The 23,699-nt window shown below is 35.5% G+C and overlaps 1 protein-coding gene across 25 annotated transcripts in view; it reads right to left on the bottom strand.

The window, feature by feature from the left end:
• Positions 1-23,699, bottom strand: part of SLC4A10 (solute carrier family 4 member 10) — a 275,647-nt gene that overhangs the window by 143,370 nt on the left and 108,578 nt on the right. For all 25 annotated transcript variants that reach the window (XM_070581380.1, XM_070581389.1, XM_070581385.1 and 22 more), the window contains one exon: positions 2,717-2,863. In XM_070581380.1, coding sequence (XP_070437481.1) covers positions 2,717-2,863 — 147 coding nt within the window. The remainder of the gene's footprint in view (positions 1-2,716; positions 2,864-23,699) is intronic.

The following is a 23,699-nucleotide window of genomic DNA, read 5'->3' as shown; positions in this document are numbered from 1 at the left end:
TACTAACATAAACAGATAGAGCTTAAATGACAAAAATCTACCCAACTGTCTTTTTATTACATTCTCAGACTCCACCTCATGAAACAAAAAACACCTGAAAATGTGGGGGACACATTCACATTTCCAGTCTCTGCTAACTAACTTGGAGACAGCCATCCTCCATCATGAGGTGCAGGATACCCAGAGTACTTTTCTTTACACAACCGCCATCGACAATCATTCTACCTCTGACAGAAGTACATGGTTTTTAGGGAATTTTAATGCCCATAACTATACAAAGTGATGAAGACAAGGTGCACACTGATGGCAATGCCTCTCTAAGAAAAAAGAATTAGAAGTCTGTAAAGATACCACAAATCAATGAAGCATCAAAATAACCTCAACAGCCCAAAGGAAGATCATACCTCTGAAAATTATCTACTTCAGGATCAAAAGAAAATGTCCAGAAATAGCTGGGGATCATCAATAGGCTTTAACAACAGAGGTTCTATCAAGCAGAAAAACAAAAATGAACTAGGAAAGGACAGGAGGAAAGGTACAGAAAATAGGATGAGATAAGAAAGAACTTCAAGAAAACTGAAAATGCAACCAGAAAGTCAAAATCCACAACAGAAGTAGTAAAATGAAGAATTGATACTGCCAACCATCAAATGAATAATATGAGAGACTAAACTACAAAGGAAAAGGACAAACAGCTGATCTCATAAATTCTACATGCAGATAATTAATATTCACAAAGAAGAGAACAAAGTAAATGGAACAGAATCAGATAAAATAGGAAAATGTTCTCCAAGTAGAAAAATATCATTGTGTGCACATTGGAGAGGCTTTTTAATACACTCACCATTAGGCCTATCTTAGCAAGTTTTCTTAATTAAAGTGACACAGAAAAATGTCTATAAACATTCAGGCTTAAAAGACATGACCTAAAAAACTGAAAAGAACATAGACTGCAGACTTCTCTGCAACACTTATCAAACACAGATATTGAGTAAAGTAATATTTATAAAGTATTAAATGTAAAATTGTTACTCCAAACTTTATATGCCATTAACTTACTTTATGTCTGAATACAACTGAATCACTAAAGGGAGAAGCTGAGTGGAAGGGAGATCGGGGACTGTTTAAAATGGGAGAGACTCCATCGTATTGAAAAGACGATGAGAATAATCCAGTTGAGAGGAAAGGCCAACTAGATTATAAATTGTGTAAATTTCCAGGTGGGAGGGAACAGGAAATAAACATAACTGAAAAGAAAATTCCCATATTATATCAAGAGATAGGAAGATAATTGCAGATGTAGGCACATAGGTGTGTATGTTTAATAGGTGGGAAGTTGAATGAGTTGTTTCTGATGACGTATTTTTCCTCTGAAGTAGAAAGTATCTGCTAAGTGATGGTGAAAAAGGGGATGTTGGAGAATGATGAAGAAGGTTGAGAAATAATTATTTTAAAATTCAAAGAAATGCAACAGAATTGGGAGGAGGTGTTAAATGTCCACTTGAGTCATGAATTTAAATAGTTACAATCTGCTCTGTTGAATGACTATGTCCAGTACAGCATGCCCATTGGGCAGGCAAGGAGAAAGCATGGACATGGAGGAACCCCAACATAACTGTGGGGTTTTTTTTTTGTTTTTTTTTTAAAGATTTTTTTTTTATTTTTTCCTTTTTTCTCCCCAAAGGCCCCCTGGTACATAGCTGTGTATTCTTCGTTGTGGGTTCTTCTAGTTGTGGCATGTGGGACGCTGCCTCAGCGTGGTCTGATGAGCAGTGCCATGTCCGCGCCCAGGATTCGAACCAACGAAACACTGGGCCGCCTGCAGCGGAGCGCGCGAACTTAACCACTCGGCCACGGGGCCAGCCCAACTGTGGGTTTTTTAAGTGGAGGTGAAGGTATGAATAAAACTAAAACAGGGAACCTAAGGTAATTAGAACATTAACAAAAGTATTACTAAAATTATAGGCTATAAAATCAGAGTAAGATAAGGAAAGAAAGAAAAAGATGATAACATGGACAGAAAAAAAAAAAAGAGAGATTAAGTAGTTGCACAAGCAAGCGAGAAAGAGAGAGGCTGTGGCCAGAGACCAAGGAGAATGCATTAGTGACTTCAGAGGTGGAGTGATCAAGGACGAGTAAGTGAGCTAGGTGCAGTGAGGGAGAGGGTCATAGGAGACGGGAAGGCCAAGGAACTAAAAGCCAGCTTCTTGGTCATGTCATGTACATAGGCTCTCACGGCACTCGGGAATTGTTAACAACTACCGAAACGCTATACTTTGACATTCTGTATATATTTTCAAAGGAAGAACATTGAAAATAGTAGAGTGTTCATGTTGGAAGAGTTAAATTTGGGCAGCATCGGCAATAGTGTAACTGGGAACTTAATAAAGGCATTTCCCCCTGGATTTTCAAACTACTTAGAGAAATGACTTTGTATAAATTATCAAGAGTTTATACAATTAAATTTTACTACTTGAGTGTATTTCCTAAATCACAATTTAAGCCAATTTTCACCTTCACAAAGCAAGACACAAAAGAAAATAAAGTTGAAGCTTTCTCTTTCCCACATCTCCCCAATCTTCCCAACCCAACATGTTTTACAAAAGTATTAACAATTTTATTAATATGAGGTATTACTGCTAATTATGGATTGTAAAAACAAGTATGATATTATTATAGTCATAAATTTAATAAAAACAAGGAGAAAGATTCTTACCAAAGGAAGGAGACTCCCTTCCATCCTCTAACCCCGAATCTCTCTCTCTGTCTCTCTTTCTGTGTTTATGACCACGATGCCTGTGACGTCGATGGCTTTTTCTTCCTCCCAGGGGCACATGAACTCCAATAAATAGTGTCCGATGACCTTCATCAAAAGTAAACGCACAAATTAAACTCTAAATTATTCCCAGAACGCGGAAGATGATGATTTACATATTAATGGAAACTCAGTTCAATTCAATCCAGCAAACAGTTTTTGAATGTTTATGTTATGTAAAGCTTGGGGCTTGGCACTGTATTTTGGCACTATATCACAAACATTTACAATACCAGTTACTTGGTTATACATTTTATAACCACCATCAATTTATTAACTACCTTAATAATCTCTCCGTGTCTATTCCTCATAGTTTATAATTATACTCTTCTCATTAAAAAAAAAATTTGTTCTACTTTCTCCCTACCCTCAACTAATCGCATTAGTTCCCTTCCCAGTTCCCTTTCCTTCACAGTTAAGTGTGTGAAACAATCACTTCTCTAATAAAATCTTCACCAAAGTCCCTAGTTATTCTGAATCCCATGGAGTTTTTTCAGTTCTACTGTTTCTTTCTGTGGCACTTGATACCATTGACCACTCTCTTCTCTATGACTTTACTTTCTCTTGGTCCTTCTCCTCATCCTTTGTTTTATTTATATGTTTCCTTCACAGGTTCTTCTGCTATTTACCCATCCAAGGTTGGAGATCCCCAGGGCTCTGTCTTTGACCTCATGTTTTCAAGTAACACATATATATTGCAGGCTCTGAGACCTACATCTTGATGCCAGATCCAGCTCTTGGACTGCAGACCTCTGTATCCATCCACCTATTAGACATACTACTTGGACATCCCTCCCACAGGCATGTCAAACTCAACATGTCCATGAAGCTCATCCTTTTTTTTTTTTGGCCTCCAGTATCAACTATCTATAACCTATCTCAGTAAATGCACTATCTATCCAGTCATCTCAAAGCCCATCTAATTTATCACCAGGCCATCCTTTACATCTCTTAAATCCATTCCCTCCGCAATATCCCTGGTGCTACTGTCAGTTGGATCCTCATCGTCTCTCACCAGGACTATTAGAAATTTTCCTTACTGCTTTTTTCTAACTCCAATCTTTTCTTACCTCTTATCTATCCTGAATTTTGATGGCTTTTTTTAAATCAAAAAATGCAAATCTGACTATATTACTCCCCTGCTTTAAACTTCTTGATTGCTCTGTTGTCTGTAAGATAGAGTTTTTAGTACTCTATTAGGCCAAACAATATCTGACCGCAGCATATTTCTCCAGCCAGGCTTCTAAATATACTCTGCCTCACATACTACAAGCCAGTGTGTGCTCCTTCATCCCTGGTTAGCCAGATAGTCTCAAGTCTCTCTGCTTTTACTTAATGCTGTTCTTATTCTTCCAACTGCATGAAATGCCTTTGTCTCTCTGGACAATCTGATGAATATCTACTTATCTTCCAAGTCTCAGCTCAAGGATTACACCATCTATAAAATTTGTCTATACCTTCTTACTCTAAATATAGTTGAGCACTTCTTCCTTTTGGACCCTTTAGTACTCAATCATATACATAAAAGCACAAGAACTCTTGATTGTAATTATTTACTTATAAGTAGCTTTCTTCTTATGAATCTTCTCTAGGAAAGGCCTATGTGTTAGTCATTTTTTATCTTTAGCGCCTGGCATATAGCAGATGCCTAACAAACGTTTACTGAAATTATGAATATCTTATTGATTGGCATTGTGCTCAGTATCAGGGATACAAATATAAGTAAAATGCTATTTTATTCTTATAAATTAGTAGGTTTCAGTCCTCCTCAACTTATGTAAAAAGTGGTATTCACAAGTGTGATATGTTGTGCTGGGTATCTCCTGGACGAACGTATCAGAATCAGTGAGAAGAATATGTGAACCCCCCTAAAACAGACATGCATTGACTTATGCATCAACATAATCGCAAATTTCCAACATCATTATTTCAACAGAACTTGAACAAACAATCTAAAATGTATGAGGAAAAACCTGAAAGAAAAATAACCAATAAATTTTTGAGAAAGCTCAAGGAGGGAGAATTCAAATCGCAATCTTCTACTCTAATATGTTGAAGGCTAGCAATCAGGGAATATGCAGAGCAAGAAAGATAACTGAGATGGAGCCTTGCATAAAACTAGCATTTAAGAGTCAGAAAAAGAGAAACCAAAGGCTTAACAACAATAAAAAAATGAAGTCACAGACTTCCAATTAAACATGAGAGATTAAACAACTGCTTCTTATCTCTACTCTCTCTGGAGACTGTCTTCTTAATGCCAAGTTAGGAAACAATTTCTTAAACAGCAATAACCATAAAGTAAATGATTAATAAATTTTATTACATTGAAATCAGGAACTTCTCTTCATTACGAAAGAGTGGGGGGGGGGCGCCACAAAGCATGAAAATATATTTGCAACACATACAACAAACAAAGGACCAATAAAGTAAATATAAAAAGAAATCCTACAAGTCCTAAGAAAAAGATGAAAACCGAGTAGGAAAATAGGCAAACTTGAACAGGCACTTAGTAAAAGCAAAAATCCAAATGGCTAATAAGTGTAGGAAACATTTGTCCTCGATTCCATTAGTTCTCAGGGAAATGGAAATTCAAACCATGAGATATCTCTATATTCCCACCACCTCAGCAACAATTGAAATGGTTGACAATTCTGTGTCTTTGTGTGACGCTGACCAGTTTCTCATGCAGTACTAGTAGGAGTATACCACTAGGGGAACTACTTTGAAACAGAGTGGCCTTTTCTAGCGAAATTGAAAATAGACATACTTTATGACCCAGCAGTTTCCCTAGACCCTAAAGAAATCCATGCAGATGTATATATGTATGAAACGTATATAAGAATGTCTACAGCAGCACTGCTTATAAAGACAAAACATTGGAAACAACCCCAAAATCCATCAACAGAATGTATAAATGAAGTAGGGTGCATTCACACAATGGGACATACACAACAACCGTGAAAAAACTACAGATATGCACAACAACATGGGTGAACCTCACAAACATACTATTAAGCAGGAAAAAAGTATACTTCCCTTTATAAAGCTTTAAAAACAGAAAAACTAAAATGTATTGTTCAGGCATGCATACACAGGAACAGATCAATATGAAAGTCAGATAGTTTTTACCTCTGGAATAAAGGAGAGTAGGAGCTGTGATTGGGGAAAAGCACATGAGGAGCTTCCAGGATGCTAGAAATGCTCTGTTTCTTGATACAAGTTTTTGCTTTAGAAATATTTATTAAACTTTTTATATAAGCTTTCTGAACTTTTCTGAATGTATGCTTCATTTCACAATCAAAATTATTAAAAAAGAAACCAAAGGAGGAGAGTTTCAAAAAGGGGGCAGTTACTAGTTTATATGTGATAAAGGAGTCAAACAAGATTAAGACTAAAAATTAGCCATCACAGTTGGAAGTTAATACTTATCTGTCACCTTCTTGAGAGCATTTTCAGTGGATGGGGCAATGAATAAAAAACGAGCAAGTTTAGACAGTGAATATGTTCTAGAGTTGCAAATAAAGGCTTTACAGAGAAGTGGTACTTAAACTAAACCTTAAAGATTGCAAAGCTTTCTAACAATTACTGATTAAGATAAGCTTTCCCAGATGGACAAAGGGGCATGATGGACCTGGCTGGCAAGTCCAGAGGACCTGGCTGGGTATAATGAATATTGCCTTTGTTTGTAGAATGTGGATCTGATGGGCAATTGCCAGAAGTAACATCCTAAGAAGCTGCCAAATCAAGGCTAAAATAAACAATCTGAAACTATATCCAAACATCATCAGATGAGAAAAGATGCCAAGACACACAGTTGAACTGATGTCTTGAGGACGTTAAATACAAGAAAGACCAAGCTGAAGGAAGTTCCTGAGGCAGAATCTTCCAGGGATGGTTAAAAAGTCAAGACTCATTTGGGTAAATAACTATGAGTTTAATTACGGGATCATATGGTAAGCTTATGTTTACCTTTGTAAGAAACTGCCAGACTGTCTCCCAAAGTGGCTGTACCATTTTGCATTTCCACCAGCAATGAATGAGAGTTCCTGTTGCTCTATATCCTTGTCAACATTTGCTATTGTCAGTGTTTTGGATTTTAGCCACTGTAATGGGTATGTAGTGGTATCTCATTGTTTTAATTTGCAATTTCCTGATTATATTTGATGTGCAGCATCTTTTCATATGCTTATTTATCATCTGTCTATCTTCTTTGGTGAAGTGTCTGTTCATATTTTTTTCTTATTTTGTATTTGCATTGTTTGTTTTCTTATTGTTGAATTTTAGGTCTTCTTTATATATTTTGGATATAAGTCCTTCATCAGATAGGTGTTTTGAAAGAATTTTCTCCCACTCTTTAGCTTGTCTTTGCATTCTTGTGACAGTGTCTTTCACAGAGCAGAAGTTTTAATTTTAAAGAAGTCCAATTTATCAATTTTTCTTTCATGGGCTATGTTTTTTGGTATTGTATCTAAAAAGTCATCACCAAACTCAAGGTCACCTAGATTTTCTGCTAGGTTATCTCCTGTGTTTTACATTCAGGTCAATGATCCATTTTGAGTTAATTTTTATGAAAGGTGTAAGGTATGCATCTAGATGTATTATAAATACCTAATTCACTCACTAGGTTTTTGCTCCAATGAGTTGAAAACCAATATTCATACTAAAACCTGCACACAAATGTTTATAGCAACTTTAGTCACAATTGTCAAAAAATGGGAAACAATCAAGATGTCCTTTAACAGATAAATGAACAAACTGTGGTACATCCATACAATGGAGTAATATTCAACAATAAAAAGAAATGAGATATCAACCATGGAAAGACATGGAGGAAACTTAAATGCATATTGCTAAGTGGAAGAAGCCACTAAAAAAGCTATTACAAGATTCCAACTATACGACATTCTGGAAACGGTAAAACTATAGAGACAGTAAAAACATCAAACGTTGCCAGGGGTTCGGGGGGGGGGGGAGGGATGAATAGATGGAGCACAGAGCATTTTCAGAGAAATGATACTATCCTGTATGATGCTGTGATGGTGGACATGTAATATTATACATTTGTCAAAACCCATAGAAAGATACACAACAAAGAGTGAACCCTAATGTAAACTGTGAACTTTACTTAATAATAATCTATTAATATTTGTTCACCAATTATAAAAAATGTACTGCAGTGATGCAAAATGTTAATAATAGGGGAAACTGTGTACAGGGAGGAGGGGGCATACGGGAACTCTCTGTGCTTTCTGTGCAATTTCTGCAAACCTAAAACTGTCCTAAAAAATAAAGTCTTTTAATTTTTAAAAAAAACTTAAGACTCATAGCTACTCATAGCACTGAGTAGCTATGGAGAAATTTCTTTTATGAGGAAGCAGAAGCAAAAGTATAAGCAAATAAGGGAGTATTTGTGCCAGTGAGCAGATTACCTGTGAGTGGGGAGAGGGCTAGCACTGTGTTCCCACAGTCATTATTTTAGGAAAATTTGTGAATGTAAGATACCTTCATGATGGGGGCACTTGAGGGTCTGTGGATATTTTGGGAAATTCAGAGTAACTAGAGTTGGAGATACATTTAGGTTGGGTTTAATGGAACATATTTATGTGATTCACAGGCACTTCCATATGTGAGCAAGTTATTGTTAGCTATCCTGGAGTTGGAATAGCTTCTGGGAATACTCCTAGTACCCACTGTGACAAACTCACCTGACATTGTGGCACAAAGGTTCAGGGCTGAAGTGGTGTCACAGCATGCAGAGGCATCACCATCTGCCTAGCATTGGAAGTATGTAGGAAGTGGAGAAGAAGCAAGGTTTCAATTGTATAGAGCCAGTTCATCTCTGGAAAATTCTTCCAGATCTTACAGGTCATATATGCAAGAAGCTTGATAGAAGTTTGTTTAACTTTTAAAACAACCCTGAAAATGTTCATGAAATTATAAATAAGTTGTAAAGATGAAAGAAATCTTTCTAGATTACCATTAATAAAAATAAATTTTAATTAATCATGATAAAGACTGAGTTAATTTTCCGTATTCTCAACAGAAGATATTTTTAAAATCTTTGACATTAGAGGTCAAAAATGTAGGGGAAAAACATATTACAGAGCTATGTCAGGCAGTTAATTAAAAATAGTATGCTATTTGTCTAAATGTTATGATTTTGTACTATTTTTTAGCTTCCAAATAAGTACTTGTTTTGATTTTTTCTCATTCTAAATAAATATTCACCTTTGTACCTAACTTTTATTTAAATTTTGAATTCTTTTTCTTACAGAACCCTCAAAATTGCATAAGCTTCAGGCCCCACAAAAGCTAAATGTTACCCGAATACCATCTATGTGTGGACAGATCCCTATTTTGTCTCTCCGGCTCTAACCTCTTTCCCACATTCCAAACTGAGATATCCAACTGCTTACCTGATAGCTCTACTGCATGTCTAAAAGACGTCTCAAAATCAACATGTTGTAACCTTCCCCAACCCAACCCCCTCCAATAAACTGCTCCCCCACAATCTTATTCATCTCAGTTGATGACAAAACATTTGTCTAGTTGCTCAGATCAAAAACCTTGGAATCATTTTAGACTCCTCTCTTTCTCTTAAGCCCACAACCAATTCATCAGGAAATCTGTTGTGACGACTTTCAAAATATATCCAGAATTTGTCCACTTATTATTTCACCTCATCCCTCTGATCAGGGCTGGCTACACCACACCCAGGCTGCATTACCGCAATAGCGTCCTAAACACGCCTTCTTGAGTTTACCTTTAGACTCTACAGTCTGCTCTAAACACAGCAGCAGTGTAGTCCTCTTAAAACACAAGTTAGATCATATCATTCCTCAGCTGAACCATCTGATGTTACCCCATTTCACTCAGAGAAGAGGCCAAGGTTTTTCCAATGCTCTACAAGGCCCCCTGTGATCTGCACACCCCATTCCTGTTGGCTCTCTGATCTCCTCTCCTGCTGATCTCCCTCCACTCCACCTCACTCTGGCCACACTGGCCTCCTTGCTATTCTCACTGCCACCCTGGGAACTTTCCACTGTCTTTTTTCACTGCCTGAAATATTCCTCCAGCTTGGATAATTCCTGACATCCTTCAAGTCTTTGCTCATATTCCACCTTTTCAGGGAACCTACAATAAATACCTATTTAATGTTATATCCTACCCTCTCTGACCTTTCATACCCCTCATTCACCTCTAATTTTATTTTTTCTATAGCACTTACATACCACATAATCTACTTATTATGTTTAGCATTTAATTTTTAGTTTCTCCCAGAAGTTTTTAAATTTAAGAAGAGCGGGGGTCTGTGATTTTCTCATTGATGTATTCCAAGTATTTAGAACAGTGCTTGATAGTTCTTGGTGCTCAATAAACTTTTACTGAGTATATAAATCTTCTGCATAAATAGAGATGATAGTTTTAAGTAAAGTATATAGATAACAGACATAATAATACATTATGCTACTAAAGGCATTAAGAAACTTAAGAATGGGGGCCGGCCCAGTGGTGCAGCGGTTAAGTGCACACATTCTGCTTCGGCAGCCCGGGGTTCAGCCGTTTGGATCCAGGGTGTAGACATGGCACTGCTTGCAAGCCATGCTGTGGTGGCGTCCCACATAGAGAGTAGAGAAAGATAGAAATGAATGTTAGCTCAGGGCCAGTCTTCCTCAGCAAAAAGAGGAGGACTGGCAGCAGTTAGCTCAGGGCTAATCTTCCTCAAAAAAAAAAGAAAAAAAGAAAGAAACTTAAGAATGGAAACAAAGCTATAGCCACAAATTTCATAGCAATAGCACTGAAACTGCCACAATTTGTGACTATGGAACTACAGAGAAAATATTTTTATGTTTCTGTATGGTTAGCAACTTCTAAAGCTAAGAAAATCGAAATCCGTGTTAAAAGACGAGCTTTGGAAGTTGAACTTGACTAAATGGGTAGAGACCTTCAAAGAGATGTAGACACTTATCTCCCAGATTTATGTGTTTACATTCCAAAAGATAATAATGGCTCAGAGATACTTACTGGTTTGTATTCCAAAGGGTTTAAACAAGGGAACTTCCCCTTCTCTTCCCTGAGATTTGCATATATAAAGGAAATAAAATTTCCCTCTCTCTCTCAGGAGGAGAGAAGACCATTGTATAGTAATTCCTATATAAACTCCCAAATCATAGTTTTAGGGCTCCCCTCAAGTGCATATAACCATCTAGTTCTCAGCATTATCCCAAAGGGGAGGAATAGGGCATGGAGAGCCAATGTGGTTATTGCTGTAAGTGATAATAATAGCCTGCCCCCAATCCAGAAACCTCATGTTTGCTTGTAGAACAAAATAAATAAATGTAGATATTAAAAACTTATCAATGGATTTAGGAGATTTTCTACAAAGATTATATGAGATAATATAATAGATATAAAATTTTGAACGTCATTCCTGTTATACAGACTCATACTTGTTAGTTCCCTTTCTCTTTCCTACCGCTCACCTACAGTGGCTTAAAGGAATAAGAAAGCAAAATAAAATTTTCCTGTCCCATTTCATTGTTTTCCTGCTTCTCTCTATATTGCTATCTTTTCTAGTCCCAACTATAATAAGCCTGGCATAAGGAACTAGAGAAGCACCTCAGATCCTGTGGAAAACAACAAATAACATTTCCAGGTTAATATTACCATAAATTTTTCCTACAATATTATTTCCAAAATTTAATTTTCCATCCTGGCAGACATCACTTAAGGAGACAAAGAATTCAGAAACTTAATGATAAATGTCTTTGTTCTGAAATGACTTCACAATTATTAAATCTAATCTGAATTATTTTTTAATATTACAAAGGGGATAACATTATTTTATGATAAATAAAGGCCAAAAATTTAGTTAAAAGACAGAATCTTTTCAAATGGACATTTCTTAAATTAGTCAAAATGGTCAACAAGAATTAACTTTATATCATGTTAAAAAACCCAAAATTGTGCCAGCGCTGGTAGCCTAGTGGTTAAGTTCAGCACACTTCGCTTCAGCGGCCTGGGTTCAGTTCCTGGGTGCAGACCTACACCATTCATCCATCAGGGGCCATGCTGTGATGGTGGCTCACATACAAAATAGAGGAAGATTGGCAACAGATGTTAGCTCAGGGTGAATCTTCCTCAGCAAAAGAACAAAAAACAAAAACAATGCCCTCCCCACCAAATTAATAAAAATACAGAACCATTTATATATGAATATATTTTCAAAATATTAGTGAGAATAGAACAGTGCTATTTAAAAAAGACTTTTTTGAGATAAGCACAGAATGTAAGAATTTATTCAGAATTTACCTGTACATCAGTCAAGAGAAAACACAATTTCTCCATTAGGAAAACAAATGGTTCATTAAAGGTAACATTGCTTTCTGATTATAAATCTTGCTAACAAATCCTGGATTTTTGGCACTTAAATTGTGTAGATACTATCTTGTTGAGCAGGTCCAGAATTATTGTAAGCATTTTCATTCTGTAAGAGGTACCAGTACTAAAACAACTCTTGATGTGGCTGTGGTCATACTATACTGATGTTTACAGAATGTAGGGAAGAAAGAGATGCATTTGGGATAGAAAGGAATCCTACTATGATTAATAATAATACTAATAAACTACTCTCCTTTATTTAGTTGGCAGGGAAGGGGTCAAGGTATCTACTCTTGAAGAGAATTGTGTGTTTTTTCCGTGAAACGAATATAACACAGCTGGTGCATAATTACTGAGTTGCTACAGCCATTTAGATGTGTCAATCATGGGAAAAGGTCAAGTACATTAAGCTGAATAAGCATGTGATCTTTAATTCCATGGAGACTCTAACAGAGTCAGAAAACACAAGTTATCATTTATCATAATATATCAAAGAACTCTAGGTCCAACAGAAATTCTCTGCTGAGGGAGAGAAATACAGAGAAAGAAAAGAGACCAAGAGGGCATGAGTGAGAGTGTGTGTGTAGCAAAGAGATACTATTAGGCTACTGCACTGTTGTTTCTTGTGTTGTTTTGCTGAAAGGAAAAGAAAGTGTCAAACCAGTGCTGGTCACAGTCGCCTGACCCTAGGGCTTTATTTGTAATCATCGCGAATCACAGGGCCACATGACTGTGACTATTCCAGACAGAAAATAGAAATCTTGAAAGTGCTAATGTTGCTCATCAAAAAAGCCATAGTCTGAGATTTACTAGGTTAAAAGGTACTGTGGCATATTTTCAAAAATACTGTTTCTTATATGTTTATAACACTGTCTTGAGCAAAACATAGCAACCAAATTACTTTGTATCTTGAGATAGCAGTGTTATTTTTCATCTTGGAACATAAAAAGTCTCAACATGTTTAAGCCTCAACATTTCTTGAATAGATGAATGAATCCTAAAAACATGCATTTTCTAAAAAAAAGACTGGAGACATCCCAATTTTGATTGATTGTCTGTAAGACAGCTTGGTGTTGGGTGTTTACAGTGCTCAAAGGTGTTGACCGTGTTCAGATCAGTCAAGAAACAGGATAATAAGGAATGCTTATAGGAAACGATCCCTGCACTTAAAAAGGTAACCGTCCAACTGTTGAGGACTCAAGTCCAACAAAGAAAACAGTAGCCAATAATACAAATTAGAATACAAATAAAAAGCAACAAACAATACCAATCTATAGTAAAACTAATGTTTTTGTGTGGTACCAGCCATTAAATGCTGTAGAAGTTCACAGGAGAGTGAAATCAAGGATAATCGTAATCAGGGAAAGTGCCGTGGAGAAGGTAGGACTTGACTTGAGTCTTAAACAATAAGTAGATTTTGGATTCGCAGATGAGTGGGAAATGTAGAAAAAGGAGAAAAAGTGCACAGAAACAGAAGAGGAATTTTGGGAGATAAGATGAGGTGCATCTTAGAGCAGGGGAAAAAATAAGGTGAGATAGAGCATGTATTTTTATAACCACAAAAGCTTGAATTTCACTATTATTTAAAAAAACATGTTTTATTGTTTTATTTTGCAAGGAAGAGGGAGAAAATAAATCTACATATGTTCTGGGATACTTAAAAAATGAATGCAAAAAAGAAGGTATTACCCCCCATCTCCCTAACCCATTTTAATTAAATTATGATTTCTGAACAGCCCTGCCACTTTGCTTCAGGAAGCTAGGTTAGGAAATGAGCAAAAATGTAAAACTATAAAGTTTTCCAGATTTAGTTATGTATTGTATTAATCTGAAAGATGTATGCACATGTAGAAAGTGGCTCATTCTGAGAATTAAGAACAGAACGGCTTGCTTGAAAAAACTGAAGATTTGTTGAGAAGAAAAACAGGTGACTTCCATGATGAAAGTTGATGGAATTCAACTATGAAACTGATATAAAACAACTGAAACATCTGAAAGCAAAGATAAAAAACACTTGGCATTTCTGTATAAATGTTTACAAATAAGAAACAGATAATACGGTAGATTTTTTATAATGGCCACAATATTTTAGCAGCTTCTCCCACCAGGAGGTGGAATCTATCCCTCCAACCCTTGAATCTGGGCTTGGCCATGTGACTTGTTTTGACCTATAGGACATTAGCAAATGTCACACAAACAAAGGCTTGGAGAGTGCTTGTGCATTGGTTTTTCCCTCTATTGCCTCTGGGAACTCCTATACCACAATGTAATCAGATATACCACATCTGCCTAATTTTATCACATATAACCACCAGTATACACTCTCTTAGCACCTTATACTTCCTTATAAAACTTTTCAATATTTCAATTAAATAACTAATTGTAAAATAAAGTATATAATGCCTATGATAGGCTCTATAGGGCAGTAATGTGGTCTGTCTAATCATGTTTATATTCTCAGTACCTGGTATATTGAAAGCTCAAGAACTATATCTTGCATAAATAAATGAATGACAACAAATCCAGACCCTTTTTCGTGGCATTTTATGCTGTAGTAAGCTAGAAAATTTTAAAAACTGGCTGACAGAAGGAGAGAGAAACTTAAGGAAGCTAGGATTTGTATTGGCAAGTAAAAAATAGATAGCACGCCTTTTAAAGAGTCACAGGAACACAGAGTGTCCAGAGACATATGCTGGCATACTTAACCTGTTTTTATCAGGAAGTAAACAGAACTGTTAATTCCTCAAACACTCATAATAAACATGGATTTATACAAACATATAGAAGCTATGTTTCTTATTTTTCAGCTTTTTTTACAGGAAATGTTAGGTGAAAACAATGACTCGTATTCTGCCATATATAACTTGGCAGCAGTGGTGTGCCAGAGCAGGCTTACACAGTTCACCAGAGCCAGTTGTACACATCTCTTCCTAACTCTGTGTACAGTGGAAACACCTAGACGATGTGAAATCAGCCATAGAGAAAGTATTTAACCATAAAAATTTGCAGATGCTACAAATCAAGGCTATGACAGTCAGGGAGGAAAGCAGCAGGGTTATCAGAACACCACTGCTTGGTGCCTGGTGGAGACAAAAAGATAGACGTTCCTAATTTTCGTTTCTTTTTTTTTTAAGTTGCTGACAATTCTCTATACTCAGAAGTCATCTGATCAATTTACCTTAATAAGGCTGACTTCACTTTCTAGAAAGACCCACTTGTGTAGTTCTGTCACTATGTGGATATTGAGTAAGTACTCACCTCTGAGTGAAGAGAGTGAAATTATTCTTTTGGGTGAGGCAAAAGCATAGAGCTAAAATGATGTTGAAAAGTGAAATTAGGGTCATCCTCTCTCCTGCACCCATTTTCCTCCTCAGATTTACATAGAATCCAAAGAGCCTTTCAGGAAGAAGGGATGCTGAACCCAAAACCCTTTACTTTGAGATTTAAAGTCATTAAACCATTTCTGAAGGAATATAGTGCCCTAAATGAGGACAAGCAGGAACGGATCACAGCCCCCTACTACTAATGCCCATTGAGAGGAAACATCATTGCTGGGTGATATTTCCAGGAGAGTTTGGCCCATTTCCCAAACTCAACAGCAGCCACTAGATTACAGCATGCATGCATGTATGTGTGTGTGCATGTGTGTGTCTGGCTGGTTCTAGGCCCATGTCGTGACTGATACTAAAGGCCTTTCTAACAAAATCCCTTAGGTACAAGGAACCTACCTTGAGGGAGGAAAGGGTTCGCATGTGTGCCCTTACAATGAGGAAAATGAAAGACTTGGGTCACTGAGAAGTATAACACTTAAGGCTCTAGGCAGGTGTTGGTATACGTGTATGCGGAGGAGGAGGTTGTGTGGCTAACTTGACAAGACTGTACAGATAACCCAGGAAGGATCCACAGCGTTAGCGGACAGGGCCTTACACCAAATGATGGTGAGCAGTCACATAACTCGAGTGCAACTTGCATCACCTCAACTCCCTGGATGCCACCAGACTTGTACTGGTGGTAGAAGAAACTGAGACAGATAAGCTAGGCTGTCCAGTGTTAAACATTTGTTGAGATTAAACCTGAGGGGCATATCTTGTATGACTGGGAAATCTAGAAAAAGGTGACAAAGTGTCTTTTTTTTCACTGCTGTGTTACTAGTACACGGAATAGCGTCTAGCACTTAAAAATAGGCACTCAATAGGGAGTTGGAGGAATGAATGAATATGAAGTCCCATTCATTCTCACTATGGGTGGCAACAAGCTAGAGATATTAAGGATTGATTCAACCATTTAGTCTAAATAAACCTAGGGAAGCTTGAGAGGAGAATTGCAGGAGAAATACCACACTTCCAGTATATCCACCCAGGTACTACCTCTGAGTGATTGTATTTTGAATATTAACCAAATATGACCTAATTTACACCTCAAGATGATGAAATCAGACATGGCCTTTCCACAAAAAGAATTTTATATTTGATGGTATTTTTTGCCACATCTCTACCTAAAATTGCTTTATTCCTCAAGAAAGCTATAGAATAAGTTTCTGTGGTTTTCAAGAGGTATGAATAATTTATGGGACATTTTTTAAATCTTTCATTTATAAAGAATGAGCAGTCCTTTTCAAATTTAAAACTAATGAACTTTTCTTGTCAGTCAGAGAACTGAAAAACGTCAAGGTATTTAAATATTAAGCAGTTAACAAAGAATTTGTATTTTAAAACATACCCTAGAAGTTCATCTAAAGACCGTAGAATTTAGAGATGGAAATTTCTTTAGAGATCACTTGATTGAAACCCCTCATTTTAACATGTGAAATAAACAGGAGTTGAAGTTAACTCAACATTTCTAAAACTTAACATTGCTATGTAGCCATATCTAATAGGGCAATTTTAACAACTTAATACTTCTTTTTTCCTCATATGAAACTCTACTATTTCCATGTAACATAAATGATAGTATATTTCATCTTCCGTATAACAATCTTTCAAACACTTTAAGTCAGCAGTCATCTTCTTTCTAAGTATTCCCTCAGCATTTTCCTCAACTAATATTCGTACGTCTACTGAGATCCCATCCTTCTTCTTCAGTGTGTCTACCTTCGCTACATTCAATGTGTGAAGCTCCGCAGGACACGTCTGGAGTATTTGAGAACATCCATACGGACTCCCACAGCACTTATAGATGGAAATAACATTCCAGGAAGTGAATCATCTAGGGAGATTGTGAATAATAAGAAGGAAAAAAAAAAATCAAGTACAGCTATAAAGAGGAACCAATATTTAAAAGATAGATGAGGGGCCGGCCCCGCGGCTGAGTGGTTAAGTTTGCATGCTTGCTTTGGCGGCGCATGGTTTCCCTAGTTCGGATCCTGGGCATGGACATGGCACTGCTCATCAGGCCATGCTAAAGTGGCGTCCCAGGTAGCACAACCAGAGGCACTCACAACTAGAATATACAAAAACGTAATGCGGGGCTTTGGGGAGAAGAAAAAGAAGAAAAAAAAAGAAGATTGCCAGCAGATGTGAGCTCAGGTGCCAATCTTTAAAATAAATAAATAAATAATAAAAGATAGATGAGAATTTTCAAAGGTTTAAGAAACAGCTGCAACTTCTCATGTTATATTAATGGGGATGTATCTTGGTACAATCATTCTGTTTTTATATTTAAAAACATGTATCAAAATTCTAACTTTATAACCTTTTGATCCAGTGATTCTCTTTCTGAGAATTACATTAGGAAGGTCAAGTGGACAGAGATACATATAAAGTAATGTTCATAGCAGTTTTGTTTAAAAGAGAAAAGTGAGAAATAATAAAAATGTCCATTGATAAGAGATTCGTTAAATAAAGCATGGTACAACCATGCAATGACATGCTAAGCAGCAATTAAAACAAATAATATCTATATTTACATGGAAGTATATTAATTTTTTCGATGAAAATAGAATAGTTAAAGAATAAAAATGTACCATAATCCCATTTACTATATGTGATTTAATTATAATCATGTGTCTATGACACACAAATAACATTCTGTTCATAATATTAATTCCACTATTATTCTATTCAGAATATTAATAGTATTACTTGTAGGTGCTGGATTTTGGGGGTTGTTGTTTTGTTTGCCTTCTTCATGCTTTTTATATTGGATTTTTCTAACTGAATTCATGTTATTTTAATAATTTTTAAGACAATAAAACTATTTTATTTGGGGGAAAATATGGAAATGTCAGGCAGAATAAGAGGGGCGAGTGGATAAAATAGAAAAAAAAGAAAGAAGACATGATCAAAGAAAGATGAAAGAAGAGCAATCCACAAACTAAGGCATAGTCAAAAGTTTTAAAAGCAGCACAGACTTCAAAAGGGCTGAGGACAGAAGGCCACTGTAGTTAGCAGTTAACAGTACTGTTTTAACAGACAGAATGTAGATTAAAAACCTTAAGAGAAAATTAAAGTGAGATAGCATGAGAAAAATAAGCCATTTGCATTAACAGTCAATATCTCAACTTACTAAACGTGACTTTCATTTTCATGATTGATATACTTATTAACTGCACTGGTGTTGATGACACTAGTTTTGTATTAATCACAATGACGTCAAAAAAATGCTTTTGTGCTATATTATCATTGAATTAAACCATGGCAATTTATCATTACAAGAAAAGATTGAGTTATGCAGAGAAAAAAATAGGTATAATTCTAAATAATTTAGCTGGAAATTTGAAATCCTTTTGCTAATAAGACTGTAATACTTTTATTACAAATGCTCCTAAGGTAATTCAGAAGCAGTTTTGAAAGTAGTCAAAAAGAATGTATTCATAATCTTCCTGCTGCAGAGACGAAAGCTTAATTTACAAGCAGAAAATTAAAATTTTACTTTCTTCTAATCTTGATTTCAATCATTTTGGTTTCCTTTATTATCTTTCCACCTGAAGCTCACTAAAGGGTGGAAATGATAGAGAAAGGAAGGAAAGAGAATCTGAGTTTTTTCATTGTGCTTTTAGCAGTTCTGACCCACTATGGGAGTAGGAATGACTAGATAGACAGCAAAGAGGGAAGCAGAATGGGGGAGTAAACAAGGTCTATGGGAGAAAATATAAAAGAGAACATTCAGAAAAGTAGTCTCAGAATACTGGTGCTCAAAAAGGAGTTAATTCTATTAAGGTTCCTGTGGTACTAGTATGGCTAAAACTATGGTGTGTACTATCCAAAAAGTTAAGAACATCATTTCTTTCGATTATTATCTAACATTTATTCATTATTATCAGTATTTATATCAATTGATATTCTAAATGTAAATATTTATGTTCAAAGTGGCCACTGTAATTTTTTCCCAACGGGATCTAGAACTCAAGAGCCCTATTGACAGCTCCAGTATCTAAACCTCCTTCAAGAATGAAGAGCATAAAACAGAAACTGGTGAGTGCTTGTACCCCATTAGCACTTAATTAAATTTTGATAAATGATGACAACTTCCCGAGAAAAGTCCTAATTGACTCTTAGCCTACCCCCGCTTATATTGTGAGAGGATCCTGTAGAAAGGTGATAACCTGTGGAGGCTATGATCACACGCAGCCCAGGAGCGTTAGAGTAGGGTAGCTCTAGGGGGAAAGATCAGCAGCTGAAGTAGAGATCTAAGAATTGAATCAAGTAGTAGACTAAGTTGATCTCCTTCATAATGTCACCTTCATAGTACTACTCTCAGACTATTAAACTGTATAACTAAATAATGAACACACTTAAGTCTAAGATATCTGGAAAACTCAAAACAAAAGTATAACATTAATATAAACCTATGTAGTACATAGCAGCTTTGGTCATTTGTGGTTTGTCTTCATAGTATTAAATATGTTTCAAGAAATTTAAGGATTAAAGGAATAATTTCTTTGCTGTCAAATTCCCTCTTTTAATATTTATAGGATTACATTTAATGTAATGAAAAGGAATTTCTTTTCATCTATTATATCTCTGAAATAGTTATTGATTGAAAATGTGATGTATACATACACACTCAAACACAGTTTTCACAAAGAACACGTCTTAAGTTACATTAAAGAGCAAATACCCTAAATACTCTACTGTTCTGTGGCTTTGATAGGTAGAGAATAGTATTAAATGGAGCCTGACTTATAAGGAATGGCTAAGGGAAATGAATAATACAGGTTCTTGTTCTAAAATTGGCTGCCTAAAAAACTGACATCCTAAGCTAGGGATGCAAAATGTATAAACAGGACCCCTAAATTACGAAACCATAAATTTGTAGGCTTTCTTAGGCACAGATACACATTAGAATATATATTACTATCATCATGCAAACACATGTCTATAACTACTTACAATTGATTTAACAAACCATGACCAAATTTAGAAAAATACTTTAGATCTTTCAAATTCACTTTGAAATTACAATATAAATTACAACATAAATACAATATAATTACAATATAAATAACTATCAAGTTACCACTCACTTCAAATAGACAAAATATCACAAGTAAATTACATATCAAAATAAATTTATATAGCTCACACACAAAAATGAAGGGACACAGTTAAAATAAGGAAATACGGAACATGATGTATAGCTCACCTGAGAGTTAATTTTAGGAATAAAAGTAAATTCCACTACTAAAGACTTTAAAAGAATATTCTCTTATTTGGTTCTTAGGATACCCATGGAAAAACAGAACAGTTCATTATGAAATGTGCACAGGTGGCAAAGATAGCTCAATAAGGGAATGAAATTTACTATCGGCTATTTTTTTCTGAAATCTTCAGTATTAGTCTATCTGCCTAATTCTCATCCTCAGATATGTAAACTGTTTGGCAAGCAAAATGTACAATTTCAAATGGATCTTGTATAACTAATTAACTCCACTAATTATTACCAATAGGCCAAATACCACCTAGAATTGCCTCATTAATTGACACTGAGCCCATATCAACAATACTAAATTGCACAAAAGTTAGTCAACCAATCATAGCAGAAAAAATGATTCCTTTTCAAAGAAAAGACATTTGGAATAAGGAAACAATAAGATTATTCATTTTTTGATGCAGTGGAGATGAGAATTTAAAATAAGAGAACATGAAGTTTTAACAAAACTAGTCTCCAGTGGGAAAGAGGCTTTCCTATGTGTGGGAATGAGTCTGTCTAATGGGAATTTGCTAACTAGAAAATTTCTCAAATTTTTGCAAAGTCATTTGGAAAACTATTGTGATATGGGTACTAATTATGGAATTGCTTATTGCTTCATAATAGGACAGTGTCAACTTTTTTTAAATAGTCATGATCAAGTGAGTACATATGTCCAAGTCTTCCAGTTACTAATCATCTTGCCCCATTCAGTCACCTTAAAAACAAGATTCAGCATTATCTTTAATTCTATAATACAGTTGTTAAAAGCCCAGACCCTTGTGGGTTTGAATCCCTGCTCTCCCACTTGCTAGTCATGTGCCCTGGGCAAGTCAATCTTTTGTGCTTTAGTTTCTTTATCTATAAAATGGAGATAATAATAGTACTTACCTCACTGAGTAACTTCAAGGATTAGTTCATTCTCCACTATCTGATCTACCTCATGCTATTATTTAAACTTCATCTCCAGTCACTCTTTACCACCCGTGCTTTAGCCACACCATATTTGTCATTCCAGAATATATCAGATCCTGCCTTCTTGGCCTTCAGAACTGCCACTCACCCTTCAAAGCCCATATCTGGCTCTATGAAGCAAACCTTGGTTTCTGCCAGAAGAATTCACTTTTTCCTTCTAATACCAATTTTTGGAGATAAAAGATTACAAAGAAAAGATCTAGGCCTAATTTTTTGCTTTTTCTTGTCTTTATTTTTTTCAAATTATTTTTTACTTTGGTTACAAAATATTGTATCATAATTATAGGATCAGCACTCATTATCAATGGTTTTTTACTGAAAAACATTTTTGACTTAGGTGTGGGAGGGTACTATCATTGATAGAATTATGTCATATGATAGCTTTATGCTAGGTGATTTATTTACATTATTTTTGGACTTTGGGTCCATAATATATTAAGTCTCCCCTAAAGGAAATAAACTAGTAAACCAATTTTTTTTCTAAAATGGAGTGAGCAAAAGAATATCGAGATTGAGGTATAATTTTCTCTATTTAATTCTTGACTTAAAAGCATTTTACTATCTGCTAAAAGCAATAAAAGACAAAAGAAATGTCTTTTTTATTTAATTTGTAGGTCAAGATTTAAACATTAGTTTAACTTTTCCATTAAAGTTTTAAATTTATGAATTCCTGAAAATCAGATTAAAATGTAACTAGATTTCTTTATCTGAATACAGTGCAACGTAATTAGAAACTCCTGTATTTACATGTTAAATATTTGAAAGGTAATTAAATATTTGATGACTATTAATTATGACCCTAATCACACTATAAAAATTTAACTTCTTACATGATTAGTGACATATTATTGAATTATATATGTGAGATTTAATGCAACACATTTTTTAGTACCTATCTAGTTTAAGAAAAAGTGTTGGATATCATGGGAGAATGCAAATAGGTGTCTGATGAAGCTTTGTCCCTCAACAAGCTTATAATCAAATAAAAAAGATAAGAAAATACATACGTAACAAAAATATAAGAAAAGATGTAAACTCAGAAAGAAAGGTGTTGAGGAAGAAGATAATTTTTCTGCCAGGAGGGATCAGTTTATGCTAATGAATGGGCAGAGGGGGCATTCTATTTCTGTGTGGAGGAAAAACACCAGCAAGTGGAAGAGATGAGACGGCAGCAATCTGGAATGGGGCAATCTAAAAGGTTTTAAACACAAAATCTTTAATAATATTCCTGAGATTTTATTGCTTCTTCTATGTTCTCAGACTGTAGAAAACTAGCAGGTATTATGTTAGAAATACTTGCTAAAAACATGGAAAATAACAATCCCTCTCTCCCTAAATCAGTGATTGGGGAGAAATTTAACCGGCAGGGAGGAATGTCAGCTATCACACGTGTAAGGTTAGGCATCAAAGGGGTATGAAGGGTAAAAGTGCAAGCATTCTATACCATACTGCAAAAATTAACTCAGAAAGGATCAAAGACCTAAACATAAGAATCAAAACTATAAATTAGAAGGAAACACAGGGAACACTTTAACACATTGGATTTGGCAAGGATTTCCTGGATATGACACCAAAAGCACAGGCAACACAAGTAAAACTAAACAAATTGTACTACATCAAAATTAACATTTTCTGTGTATCAAAAGACACAATCAACAGAGTGAAAAGGCAAGCTATGAGTGTGGAGAACATATATGCAAATCATACACCTGATAAGGGGTCAATATCCAGAATATATAAAGAACTCCTACAACTCAATAACAACAACAACAAAACCAATTAAACAATAGGCAAAGGACTTGCATAGACATTTCTCCAAAGATGATACCCAAATGGCCAAAAAGCATATGAGAGTTAACATTGCTAATTATTAGGAAAACACAAATCAAAACCACAATGA

Source organism: Equus przewalskii, chromosome 17 (assembly GCF_037783145.1).
Source record: "Equus przewalskii isolate Varuska chromosome 17, EquPr2, whole genome shotgun sequence".
Lineage (NCBI taxonomy): Eukaryota > Metazoa > Chordata > Mammalia > Perissodactyla > Equidae > Equus > Equus przewalskii.
Note: the sequence above shows the minus strand (reverse complement) of the source record. Positions and strands in the feature narration are given on the sequence as shown.